The following is a 14,159-nucleotide window of genomic DNA, read 5'->3' as shown; positions in this document are numbered from 1 at the left end:
TAATACCTTCTAGTATTTACAGTGGCTTCGAGTTATTTTATTCTTCACAGTATGGCCAGAGTAAACTTAGAAACTTTTCATATTGCCATTGTGTTTAAAACTTCATTTCCTGAGGCACTCAAAACTTTTAAGTGACTTGATTTTCCCTAGCTGCATCATCTCTTGCCATATCTATACTCTTGTACTATAGTCTAGTCACACTTTTCATAGGCTCTTTATTCTTCCATCTGGCAAAGCAACTGCCTTATCCTCCAGCTTAGATATTAGTTTGTCCTGTAGCCTACAATCTGATTTGCACAGCCACCACCCTACCACCATCTATCCCTAGACATTTGCTTAATATGGTCACACTTATGTTTGCTATTCTTTGGTTACTGATTTTTTCCATGGTTGATGTAAGCTTTTTGGAGGGAGAAACTGGTGGATTTCATGGCATCAGGAGTCCCACAGCCTAGTGTAGCACTTGGCTGTTGGTAGAGGCTTAATTGAAATTTATTGTATAGATGAATGACTTTACATGTACAATGGAATGATAAGACTTCCTTTTTAATAATACATAACTTGGCAAATATTTGAAATGTTGGAGAGCGTGAAAATTTGTCAGCAAGTAGTTAAACAAATAATCACTTTCAATAATAGAACATTTGAGTGTTTTCCTCATATCCAGTAATCAATTTAGCTACTAGTTCATTTGTTCCATTAAGTTAATGTATACCTTTCATATGGTAATGTTAAAGAATTAGTAATGCAAAAGCAGAAGAGCATCTTTGGTCTTAATATACTTAAAGTCTAACAGTGGATGTAGACTTTGAACTAACACAACAGTAATTAAATTATGACAGTGTGAAATACTATTTTAAAGGAAAGTATAAGTTACTCTATTGCAGTGGTTTTCATCTACAAGTTGATTTTTATCCCTCAGGAGGCACAACTTCAGACATTATTGGTTGCCAATCAAGAGGAAGGTTTTTAGTACATCAGTCATGTCAAGATGAAGGTTGGCAGTGCTATTGACTTGTATGGGGAGGTGCTGAGTTCACAGATAGCCTTCCACTTAACAAAATCATCTGAACTGGAAATCTCAATAATGGTGAGGCTGGCACCTAGCAGTCCTTCTGCTGCAGTGGAATGATCCAGCCCTATAATAAAATGAGTAGAAATTACTAGATTAAGAGAATGAAAGAATGAGTAAACAATATAGACAGGAAAAATAGAAGAGGAGACCTGAAGATTGGAAGGGGACTTCTTGGCAATATTGAAAGATTTGAACCAAAAGGCTGGTGTACCGCCATTTTTGATCAAAGGGCAAAATATGTAAGATACTGCTGTAGAAGAAGAGATCCACCAATACAAAGTTGTATGCATGTTACAAAGGGTTGGAGTTGCTGAAAGTAGCCAGGTTACATAAATAGAGTGTTGATGTATGCTAAGGTCTCAGGCTCAGATAAGTAAGAATTTGAGATACAGTTTTGAATGTTCTTCATATGATTGGCATTTAAAGTTATGAATTTGCATGGTTTTGAATTTGCCACTTGTAATTGCTTTTCTTCTGTCAATACTTAGCTATTAGTGGTTGATTCAGAAGATAGAAGGTTAGGTTTACTCACGGTTGATCAGGCAGGTGTGAAAACTGTTACCTAGCCAGAGAAAAACAACTACTGTGGTCTCTGGGAGACCCAGCCCATGACTGTTACATGAGCCAACTTCGTTTGTATATGTTTGGTAAACTGCCTGTGTTTTTTCAAATTAAGACTTTGATACTTCACACAGAAGAACAATTTACTGTGTATTTCTTACATAAACTATAACCAGTGCTTTCTTTAACAATTAATTAAGTATATATTGTTCTGCGTTTTTGGTGTTGTGTAAATTTTAGGGGAAGGGAGGGAAGTAACTATTGAAGACTAAAATTGGTTATTGTATAAATCAGAATTAGAAATAACAAATTCATCTTAGTGTAGACTCTGTGATTTATATTAGAGATACAATTGATTCTTTTCTCATGAAGCGCAAGCAGGAGAACCAGAATATCTAGAGCAGCCATCAAGAAGTGATTTCTCAAAGCACTTGAAAGAAGAAACTATTCGAGTAATTACCAAAGCATCACATGAGCATGAAGATAAAAGTCCTGAAACAGTTTTACAGTCGGTAAGAACTTTTCTTTTGGCTCTCTGAACACCTTCCTGCAGTGCAGTGGGACAGGAAACAGACCCCAGTGGCGGCTCAGCCATGCTGGTGATCCAGGAGCGCTGGGAAGCCGCCTAATCCTGGTGCTGTCACTTCCTTAGATACTTTGCTCTACGGTTTCTTACTGTTACGGAATTCTGAAGGAACTAGTTATTTGATTTGGGAGAGAGCACTGAAATTCAGCATTGTTCTGCCCTTCCTCCTTCCCTCTGCAGATAATCTGATGGTCATGGAATCTTTAGGAATTTTGGATATAATTTTCCTTGTTCCATGAAATCTAACTATCCTCTGGTTAATGTACTCTAGCTTAAAGTGTTATTAGCAAGGTACAGATGATGTTCCAAAATAGTTTATAAATAATAAAGAAGTGTCCTTTAGAAAGATCATTATTACCTTATCATATAGTGGTTTTCAGGTCTGTCTTTTTGCACCAGTAAATTGCACATGTTGATACTGTGCCATGTAACCAGTGAGCAGGACATTCAGAGAAATGCTGTTTCAAAATGTGGTACTATAAAACAATCCAGTTTCTGTAGTCCTCTAGGTATTATTAGTGAGCATGCACAGCTCTGAATGTGAGTTTTAATGTTCGCTCCTTATAGCCCTTGAAGAGTTCCTTCTTGAAAAACTAAAGAAAGTAGATCTGTCATAATTTTATGGCGTAAATTTTTACTTATAAGTGAACTCAAGTCTAGTTGTAACCTGCTAATTGCAAGGAGACCTTTAATATGATAAAACTTCAATCAAGAATTCCAGTGAATAGGATATTGTTTCTTGAACTAAGCTTGTTAAACTAAATAATCTAATTACTAATTTTCTGTTTATAATTTTTGAAAATGTATAATGTATCATATTGCCATTTAAAATATATTAATATAAATAGATTTTGATGTTTTAAGTTTTGCAAATGCCTTTGAGACTTCGTGAAATTGAAGTGTACATCCGTTTAACTCTAGAACTTTTCTTGCAAAATACTTTGTAGCTCTGTGATATCTTCTTACTGGGGGACATCGGAAAACCTGGGGAAGGAGAAAGGACAGAGGAGCAGATATAATAATGTAGAAATACATTTTCCTAGTATAAAAAATGAATTTATAGTGACTTTGATATTTACCACTTTTATTTGTTAGAGTCTACATTTTTGTTACTAAATGTCATCTTTTCAGTTGATAGAAAAAAAAATTGTTAGTGTTACCTAGCTTAATGTAGAATCTTATTTTCCTAGTTGTCTAATCATATGTAATTGACATTGATAGAAACCAACATTTCATTTTGTTTGCTCTGTTTTCCTAGCATGAATGTGATACTATAAGCTGGGATCATAGCTTGATCCTGCTTTGAGAAAGGAGAATGTCAGAGAATGAATATAATAGACAAATAGTGTAAATATTTTCTATTTCACTTATCTTCCAGGGTAGCATCTAGCTGTTCTCATTATCTGTTTCAATCCCAAAGCATATCTAAGAATTGTGTTAAGGACAGCTATCTGATGTGGCCTGTGGGGCTTAGCATTGTGCTCAGTTGCTTAAGAGCACTGTAACCACATCATACTGCTGTACCAGTGGAAGTTGGAATCGATACTTGAGCTGGGACTTGGACAAAAGACAATCTTACGACATCCTGACAATCTGCCATATCAACTGCCAGACCAAGTATCTGGCCCCAGGAACATTTTTTGAAAATACCTAGGTTGGCTTATACTAGGCACTAAGTCTGTGTGTTTGCTTGTGTTGATTCAATACTAAAAATTTCATAAAAAGGCACTCTATTCTTACTAGTTAACCTAAGAATTCCCTGAATAGATTAAAACTTCATCAGTGATAAATGTTCTTCCAGTGTTTTATCAAATTTTTTTTTAGAAGAAAGTCTTATTGGGCCCAGTGCGATGGTTCATTGACTAAATTCTCACATTGCAAATGCCAGGATCCCACATGGGCACTAGTTCATGTCCCAGCTGCTCTGCTTCCCATCCAGCTCCCTGCTGGTGGCCTGGGAAAGCAGTCGAGGATGGCTCAAAGCTTTGGGACTCTGCACCCATGTGGGTGATCCAGAAGAAGCTCCTGGCTCCTGGCTTTGGATTGGCTTAGCTCTGGACAATGAGGCCACTTGGGTAGTGAACCAGAAAATGAAAGATCTTTCTCTTGGTCTCCCCTTCTCTCCTTAAAATCTGTCTTAACAATAAGGATACATAATTTTTTTAAAAAAGAAGAAAGTCTTTAAATATTTTAGACAAAATGAAAAGAGAAGCATATGCTAAGAATCATGCATAACTTCATCCATCAAAGTTATTTGTTATATGTTGATATTTTTTTACTCTTGCATTTGTACAGGCATTGCTACACAGAAAATTTTATCTTTCATTTATTACTTTAAACTTACAATATCTTTCCATGCTATAAGCTTGGTAAAAATATTCAGTGGATGAGCATTATTTCACCAGTATTAAATTCTTATTTACGTACCAATTCCCTCATTGTATATTTGTTTCTATCCTTTTACATTTTTATGAAAGAGCTAGTTGAATTTAAAACAAAAATCAGGATTTCAGGCTATTGACTTACAAGCGATTCCCCTTGGTTGAATTACTGGATTAAAGCTATTAATGTATTATTTGGGCAAAGGAATTTCAGTTAGATAGCTTTCTGTTACACTTCTTATGAAATCACATTTTATGATTCATAGATTTCAGGCAATAACTGATTGAAAATTCATTATTTTTGCAACGGATTAATTAAAATTTTTAATTTTTTAAAATGTAGATCTTGTTAATGCGTTCACATATGCCCCCAAAATAACAGGAAAGATAAACATATACTTTATTTCATTGTGCCTGTAATTTCCTTACATGAAAGATTTTTATTCTGTGTCAGGACAGCAGAATTTGATGATTACTGCAGAATTATGTGTAATGAAAGATTATTCCTTCTCAACTTTTATTCCTGTAAACATAGTTTTGGTTTTTTTGAAGAGATTATTATTTTATATGTGTTGCATTTACTAGTTGCTATTGGTGTTAAGTTTATATCACTTGTTCTGGATGTATTTGATACTCTTTTCAGATGTCCAATACAAAATCCATCACAACAAACTTCATACTTCCAGTTCACTTGCCTGTATTGACACTTGGGGACAGATCCTTAGCTCCCAGCATCAGTTTTTGTCTCGTATGCTAAAAAAAGATTAAAATGCTTAATTAAATGTCATGGATTAACTATAGAATGTGTTACAGAAACTGTTACAATTACTCAAATGTAAGCAATTTAAAGTAACACAGTGCACCATGTATAGGTTAGCCGAATAGTGTTTGTCCTAATCCTAGCAACCATGTAGATTTATTCCCTCAAGAAAAGTTGAGACTTCAGAAAGAAACCTTTTCCAAAATATGGCCAAAAATACCATTTGTTTTCTAAAGACTGTGCCAGCCTTGGCTACCAATCTTTGTTTCCTTGTTTTCATTAATATCATTCCGCATATATACTTCTGAAAAATTGGAAATATTCATGTCACTGAGACCTGTGTTTTAAATGTTAAATAAGCCCCTGTAATTCCTCTTTAATAACTTAGCTCACTTTATCTAAAAATTATAATTTTCATTGCTTGTGAAAACTTCTTATGATGCAAATGAGAATTACTTAAGCCACCTGCTTTTGTGAATTTTACACTACTTTTGACATTTGTTTATGGATGAACAGTGGGTAAGCTGATTATAAATCCATTTGGTGAAATTGTTTCCTTAGAAAGTTTGTACAATGATGGAATTAAAACATTTATTCAGCAGTTCCTAAAACCAGTGCATAGTTTTGTACAGTACAAATTTTAATGCAGTGTTTTAATATCTGCATATATACATATGTACATACATACATATACTGCTTAGATTTCAGGATTTGTTTTTTATTCAATTTTTAACTTGACTGCTTTGCCCGTCTGAGACCAAATAAAACCTGAGCAGTTTTTTGGATGAATCAATTTATAGTTTATGAGACTGCTTTTTTGATTTTGTGTGGATTTTTTCTATAATTGTGTGAATTGCTGTAATTCATTGAGTTTTGAGTTGTTACCAACAGCTTTTTTTCTTATTCACAAGAATTCATTCAATGTGTAGGATTAAAGACTCATATTCTGTAATGGACTGAAATGATTTAAACTACGTAGTATCAGTTGTAACTGCATACGTGTTGGTGGCTTGGAAAAATGGACAGGTAACAGTATAAGCAAAATGCCTTCCATGTTCTGAGATTTAGAAGATGTCATATTCATATGCAAAGAAAAAATTTCTAGTATTACTGGACATTTCAAAAATTGTCAGTACACAGCTAATAGGAATCACAGCTGCAGTATTCTTTTTAAATGTTTGGAGTCCAAATTGCTTCTAGTTTTATTTGGAAAGCGATGTGAGTGTGGTCAGTTGTTGAATTGCCACTTGACTAAAGTATTTGATTTTAACTTTCCGGTTTTAGTTGGTTTCATTTTGTACCAAGCAATTCCAGGAATTTTAAAAAGATTTATGTGACTGTGTCCATCATCTTGATTCTCTTATTGTTTTAATTTCTAATGTTCATACCAATAATTTTTTTTCTGCAGAAACCTGAAAATGCCACAAGCAAACCAATTTCTAACCAGCGAGTTCTCGAGGTGGCGATTCCACATGTAGGGAAATTTACGATTGAATCAAAGGAGGGGGGTTATGATGATGAGGTACCTTTGCCATGGTTGTGTACACTGTTCCTGCTTAGTGTCTGCAATTTAATACAAGTACCTGGGGCATGCCTGCACCCGCACACTTACATGTGTTGCTGCCTAACATTCAGCTTCACCACCCATGGTGTGAAATTTCCTTTCCAATTACTAACAGAAATTTGAATTTCAAAAAGAATAATTTGATATGTGGAGAGTTAATTCTATTTTGGAGACATAGGATCAATTTCCTTTCTGGTTCCTAGATTGTATAGTAAGGTTTGTTTGATTAAATAGTAACAATTGTTAAATTTGAAACAAGTGTTACTTCCCATTCCTGTTTTATCTGAGTTATGTGTAGTGCTACCTTGCCCCCCTCACCTACTGGACAGGATGCATCCTGACTGCATAATGAATAGCTGGTGTTTTTACTATTGCAGCCTCTACGCATATGACTGGATGAACTGATTTGTTACTCAGCATCTGCAGGTGTTTTATGTACTGTGGCACCTCCATCTGTTTCCTTCTTATCATTTCACTGTTCATTCTCATCTGCTTAGTTTTCTTAGTTTTTTTTTTTTTTTTTTTTTTTTTTTTTTTAGCTTTGTGAAGGCATTTTTGGTCCTGCTCACAGATTTATTAAGAAAAATTCAGATGAAAATGATCTGATTGCTGTCCATCAGCTTATCATCAGACAAGCTATTTTATGGTTTTTCTCCTGTTGTTTTTTCCCCACATCTGATAGTTTTATAAAGCTATTTCTCAATAGTTATATTAAAAAAAGACCATGCTATTCTAGAGGGAGAATGGTTTGAAAAAAATACATATATGTTTTTATTACTTTATGGATATTGATGACACTGAATTTATGATTTTTAAAAGACATAGTTACTTAGTGTTTGAGAGTCAGATTTATAGACAAGGAGAAAGAGAGATCTCCTGTTTGCTGGTTTTCTCCTCAGGTGGCCTCAAAATGCCCAGCACTGGGACATTCCAAAGCCAGGAGTTACCTCTGAATCTCCCATGTGGTGGAGAGGTCCAATTTGGACCGCCTTTCACTGCTTTCCTGGCCGCTAGCAGGGAGCGAGATTAGAAGTGGAGCAACCGGGCCCGGCGCCGTGGACTAGCGGCTTAAGTCCTCGCCTTGAACACCCCGGGATCCCATATGGACGCCGGTTCTAATCCCAGCAGCTCCACTTCCCATCCAGCTCCCTGCTTGTGGCCTGGGAAGGCAGTCGAGGACAGCCCAGTGCGTTGGGACTCTGCACCCGTGTGGGAGATCTGGAGAAGTTCCTGGTTCCTGGCTTCGGATCAGCATAGCACCGGCCGTTGTGGCTCACTTGGGGAGTGAATGATCGGATGCACGATCTTCCTCTCTGTCTCTCCTCCTCTCTGTATATCTGACTTTGTAATAAAATAAATAAATCTTAAGAAAAAAAAAACAGAGGAGGAGCAACCCAAACTTGACCTAGCATCATATGGGAAGCTGGCTGTCAGTGGGTGACTTTCCTCTGCCACATTGAAGGGGCCGGGATATTTTTTCCAGATAATATTTTTTGCAGATTTATGCCATTTTTACAGTTATTAAAGAATTTATGTATGTATATGAGAGAGACAGAAAAAAAAAGACTGCATGTTTGCTTGTTTGTTCCCCAAATACCCATAATAGCCAGGGCTTAGCCAGGCACAAACCAGGAACCCAGGACACTGACCCGGGTCTTCCATGTAGCTGACAGGCCCTGCCTCCCAACACATTAGCAGAAAGCTGGATCAGAAGATAGGGTGAGGCACAATCAGTGGTCTCCAATATAGGATATGCTGGCCTGACTATGCTGCCCACATTCTCTGCAATCTTATTTTATGGAACAAGTACTCAGGGTAAAACTCCCGACATTAAAGAAAAGAAACGAAAAGTTAGGAATGAGATTAATCATGTAACACTGTCTTGTGCAAGTGCTTTTGCTACTGGCAAAATTGTGTGTTTTGTGTAATTTATTGGAGTGACAGTTTAACAGTGCACGTGTCTTGAAATTTTACAAGTGATGTATGTGGATGCAGGGCTGCTGCTCACAAAGTACGGGTTGTGCAGGCGTACTTCACTGAGAGGGAGCAATGGGATTGAATTCTTCACATGCTGAACTTCCCACGCCTTGAGGAAGAAGCACCTTTTTGATAAAAAAGGAATGCTGCTTCCTTGAGTAGTCCTCTGAAAGAACACATCTTTCTCATTTGTTTGTCCAGCAGGGGGCGCCTTTTAAAATTTCTCAGTTGAGAGAGATGCCTTTTCGTAGTTTGCATAAAGCTGTCTAACCCTGCACTGTATGGATGATTTTGGAAGATGCCTACGTGCATATTGGGCCATATTTGCTATTTAAACACGTATTGGACGTATAAGAAAGTAGAAAACAAAGGAATTTTAACTCACATGTGAAGAAATTATTTTGATTTTTTTAAAAAAATCTATGTTACTGTTGAAAAACTGTTATTTTAAATCCCTGTGGCAGATCATGCTGACACCGAACATGCAAGGTATTATCATGGCGATAGGTAAATCCAGGAGTGTGTATGACAGGTGTGGTCCTGAAGCAGGGTTCTTTAAGGTACTATGCATATTTTCATTCTATTTCTCTCTCTCTCTTTTTAATAAGAGTCTTAAAATGTTTCATTTGTTTCAGTAAAATTTGGTTTCTTAATGTAAATTATTTTCCACTCTTAGCCATGGCCTCCTGATATTCTGGGTGTTTTTCTTATGCAGCTCTAAGTCTGACTCTTTCCTTCTAATCCAGATAATTAAAGGAGAGGAAAGCATTTTAACTGAGTAACCGTAACAGGGTGTCTCTAAATTGTTAACAGAAATTTGAATTGTATTTTGTATCTGAAGGAAATAAGGGCATTAATGAAAAAGGCCAGGAACTCAGTAATTGTTTCTGACAATAGTTGATTTAATTCTCTTCAAGTTTATCCTGCCATTGTAGGTATGGACAGTGGCAGAAAGTCCAGCATCCTATTGTCAAGATATATTTAACATTTAACTAGCCGAATGATGATCTTATGACTGTTCATGAAGGACTGTACTTCTGTGACAATGAAGGGGAAGTCAGTGGGGAGAGGGAAGGGAAATTTCAGAGTGTACAGAACTGTAACATAACGTAATAAATAAACTAAAAAATTAAAAAATCCTCAAATCATTAGTAAATATAATATTTCCCTTAATTTTTTCAATATGTAATAATAAATTGCTTCCTTTTTTATTTTTATAAAGTGATTTGTTAATTTATTGTTATGCGTGTTATTCATATAACTTCATCAAAATTAATTTTGATACCCTGTGATCAGTTTAATACTTAAGGCTATTATACTGATCTATTCAATTTCATAACCACATATCTTCTCCTATGAAACATTACAATATTTTCTTTTACATGTTAGAAACATGTAAATTGCAAATACATTTTGTCATTTAATTTAGCAATTAATTTTGAATGTTTCAACTATCTTCCTGTATTTTTAAAGTTCCTTTTTAACAGTAATATTTCAGACATTTTCTTCAATCTTATATTTTTACGCAACTTGATCTTCATGACCTTGGAGTTTTGCTTTTGTGTTTTTACTGTGCCCTTTAGCATCTAATGAAAAAAAAAAAAGGAAGACTTGTACCCAGTAGCATTATGTTGATAAGCACTTTTCTTTTTGCATTAGAATTATCAGTTGCCCTGGTAAACCTGATGCTGAGTTGTTTCCAAAAACACAGGGGTTGAAGTACTTGACTGTTCTAGACAGATTTTTCTTTCTTTTTTTTTTTTTAAAGATTTATTTATTTTTATTACAAAGCCAGATATACAGGGAGGAGGAGAGACAGAGAGGAAGATCTTCCATCCGATGATTCACTCCCCAAGTGAGCCACAACGGCCGGTGCTATGCTGATCCGAAGCCAGGAACCAGGAACCTCTTCCGGGTCTCCCACACGGTGCAGGGTCCCAAAGCCTTGGGCCATCCTCGACTGCCTTCCCAGGCCACAAGCAGGGAGCTGGATGGGAAGTGGAGCTGCTGGGATTAGAACCGGCACCCATATGGGATCCCGGGGTGTTCAAGGCAAGGACTTTAGCCGCTAGGCCACGGTGCCGGGCCCCAAATTTTTCTTTGATGCAAGTCTTTTATCCTATGAGGATACTATTGGAGAACTCGGGGCTGGTACTGCTGGCATAGAAGCTTCAGCCTCCACCAATAGAGTTGACATCCCATACAGACCTGCTTGAGTCCTTGTTTCTCTGCTTCAGCCTCCACCAATAGAGTCGACATCCCATACAGACCTGCTTGAGTCCTGGTTTCTCTGCTTCAGCCTCCACCAATAGAGTCGACATCCCATACAGACCTGTTTGAGTCCTGGTTTCTCTGCTTCAGATCCAGCTCGCTGATAATGTGCCTGGGAAAACAACAGGTGATGGTCCAAATCTTGGACTCTGGCACCCATGGGAGTCCCAAAAGAGGCTCCTGGTTTAGGAATGGCCCAGCCCCAGCTGTTGCAGCCATTTAGGGGGAGGATGGAGAGTGAACCAGCAGATGGAGGGTCCCTGTCTGTCCTTCTCTCTCTGTAAATTTGCTTTGAAAGAAAAAAAAGTCTTTAAAAATAGCTTGAAAAACTACTCTATTAGAAAAAAGTAAGGCTAAACAGTTAGTTCTGTCCCACATTCTCAACTTTTATACTTAAGAATGTATCCTTTTCTGCTGAAAAATTAATTTTGCATTTTCTTTTTCTAAAGATATGTTTTATGTCAAAGGCAGATAAACCTTCCCTCCTTTGGTACACTCCCCAAATTACTGGAATGTCAAAGACAGGGCCATGCCAAAGCCAGGAGCTAGGAACTCCATCTGGGTCTCTGACATGGTGGCAGGGTACCTGATACTCAACCCTCTGCTGTTCCCCCGCAAGCACATGAGCAGGAAGTGGTCAGAAGCACAGAGTTGATGACAATGGTGTTCTAGTTCTTGTCTTTCATCGATACTCTACCCCAAAGTAGCCATTTGCTGGCTTCACTCCAAGTAGCATAAATTTATTTAAATGTCTGTACTTGCAAACTTTTACCCTAGATATCATTTTTAGTCTCAGTTTTTACTTACTGATGTGTTATTTCATGTATGATGTTGAATAGTCCCCAAATTGTGGTTTTTCCTTGTGGGTATTTCATTATTTGTGTCATGTTTTTCCATTGTATTGTTGATACATGCATGTGCAGCACAGATGTAAATCCAAAGCGTGTGGTGGGATAGTTAGGGATTGAGTTTCTGCGTTAATGAAGCTAGTTTCCAGCACGGAGGTAAACATTATTAAAAATTCTAGTCAGTAGGATGACGAAGCAGTTTGGTAGAGAAAGAGAATATGAGGAAACAGAACTGATACCTTAAATAATTCCTAGAGAAAGTGAAATTTAAATTAATGCTTATTGTATCAAAATACAGATGAGAATTTTTCATTTCATAACTTCCAGTTACTTGGAATTGTGTTAATTATTTCTTACTTATCATCATAGGTAAATAGACTAATTTATACTGAAACATTAATCCATTCATTAATAATAGAAATTCAAATATAAACAAAGCTTTAGCTTAATTTTTACTTTATTGTTGATGCGATAATTGATTTTTCCATCAGGCTTTGGAGATGTACATTATTATTATTATTATTACTATTATTATCTTCTGTTGAGTTTACCAGAACTTACTTGAAGGTTATTCCAAAGCAGGATATCCCAGTGTTTTTCCATGTTATAAAGCATAAGAAAATGATAGTATATACTCCAACAGTCATAAGTTTGATGTCACTGGCTGATAGGATCAATATCTCACTCTCCTAAAAGTTATCCATGTCCCAGACTACCTGTCACTAGCAATGGCTCTATGGATACGGGTTCAGGCTTAAATTCTGGGTTTCTCACTTAGCTATTCTGGGACCTTATGCGATTTCTTAAATTATCAAGCTATGTTTTTAATTGACAAAGGAGAATTTAAGATGTTGATTAATACAAAGGGACAATCCATGTGGAGCTCTGACAGTGTATCACACAAAGGGTAACGTTATTATTAAAATTTTTGTTAGCATCATTGATGCTGGGTGTTTGTTGTTTCCAGGACTGTTATAAAGTCTTATCTGTGTGTTAGTGAACATTTGTGAAGGTAGTAAATCCAAATTGACAAATCAGACTGCTTTTAACTTTTAAGTATTGATAAAAGTGTTAAATTACCCTCAAAATAGCTAAAGTTTATTTTTACGCCTATTGATGTTTGTTTGACAAGATGATATAGAATGTATAATTTCTTTATAAGATATGTGTTTCTGATCTTTCATGGGGAGTCTTTTTGGATATTTTGATAGCTCATATTTATGTTGACAGTCTATAATTCTGTACATTTTTCACATGGAATTTATATTGTCAAGTAAAATAATTTGATATGCTAATATTATCCATTTATAATTTGCAGGTTTTGTGGTTAATAATTTATTTTTCATAAACTTACATTTGATGTCCTCTGCAGAGCTTTTGTACTTATAAAATATGGTACTATGCAATCATTTTTACAATTATACAAATATTTAATTTCAACATGAGTTTACTTTTTGCTTCTTCAAATAGAATTTCTCCAAGTAACACCAAAATAAAATTTTCACCATTGTATCCTTTACATATTTTCTTGAAATGGCATTTACACTGCATACAGCTACCTATTTACAGTGGTCTGTATTGGGTTTTTGTATTGCATTGATCCTTTTTGTTTGTTTTTAACAATTTTCAACACTAAGCATGCTTACATTATAAGCTTTTTCTCTTTGGTAGGAGGAATGCTTACCACATGTGCTTTTATGTAAAAGGAAGCTCTGAAGGCTTTTCAAAGCCTCTCTTTCTGCATTCATGTCTTCTAGAATCATCTGCTAAGCCCTTGCATGCAGTAAGAACTAATCGTACTTTTGCATTAAGTTGATTACATTGACATAATAAGTTAGCATTAGGCAGGTTCTTTTTTTTTTTCTCTACCTCTAAAAGTAATTCTAGTAATTTGTCTTTCTGGGAAATCATCTGTTGAAGAGAAATTCTTTGTTGATAAAGTTATATATTTGGTAGTAATAAGTTGAGTTCTCTTCCTCCTCCTGCTCTACTATATATATATATATATTACAATATATGCAATGTATAATATATAATTATATATAATATATGTTATATAGAGAGGAAACAAACAGCATTTGATTATGAATTTGACACATTATTTCTCTTTTTGTTAGTTAATTTTCCATTTTTCTA

The 14,159-nt window shown here is 35.8% G+C and overlaps 1 protein-coding gene across 5 annotated transcripts in view; it reads left to right on the top strand.

Moving 5' to 3' along the window:
- Positions 1 to 14,159, top strand: part of USP25 (ubiquitin specific peptidase 25) — a 145,823-nt gene that overhangs the window by 113,901 nt on the left and 17,763 nt on the right. For 3 of the 5 annotated variants that reach the window (XM_058661749.1, XM_058661747.1, XM_058661751.1), the window contains 3 exons: positions 2,009 to 2,148; positions 6,772 to 6,885; positions 9,369 to 9,464. In XM_058661749.1, the coding sequence (XP_058517732.1) occupies positions 2,009 to 2,148; positions 6,772 to 6,885; positions 9,369 to 9,464 (350 nt within the window). The remainder of the gene's footprint in view (positions 1 to 2,008; positions 2,149 to 6,771; positions 6,886 to 9,368; positions 9,465 to 14,159) is intronic. The other 2 variants (XM_058661748.1, XM_058661750.1) reach the window with 2 other exon arrangements.

The sequence above is a fragment of the Ochotona princeps genome, chromosome 3, assembly GCF_030435755.1.
Source record: "Ochotona princeps isolate mOchPri1 chromosome 3, mOchPri1.hap1, whole genome shotgun sequence".
Classification (NCBI taxonomy): Eukaryota; Metazoa; Chordata; class Mammalia; order Lagomorpha; family Ochotonidae; genus Ochotona; species Ochotona princeps.
Note: the sequence above shows the minus strand (reverse complement) of the source record. Positions and strands in the feature narration are given on the sequence as shown.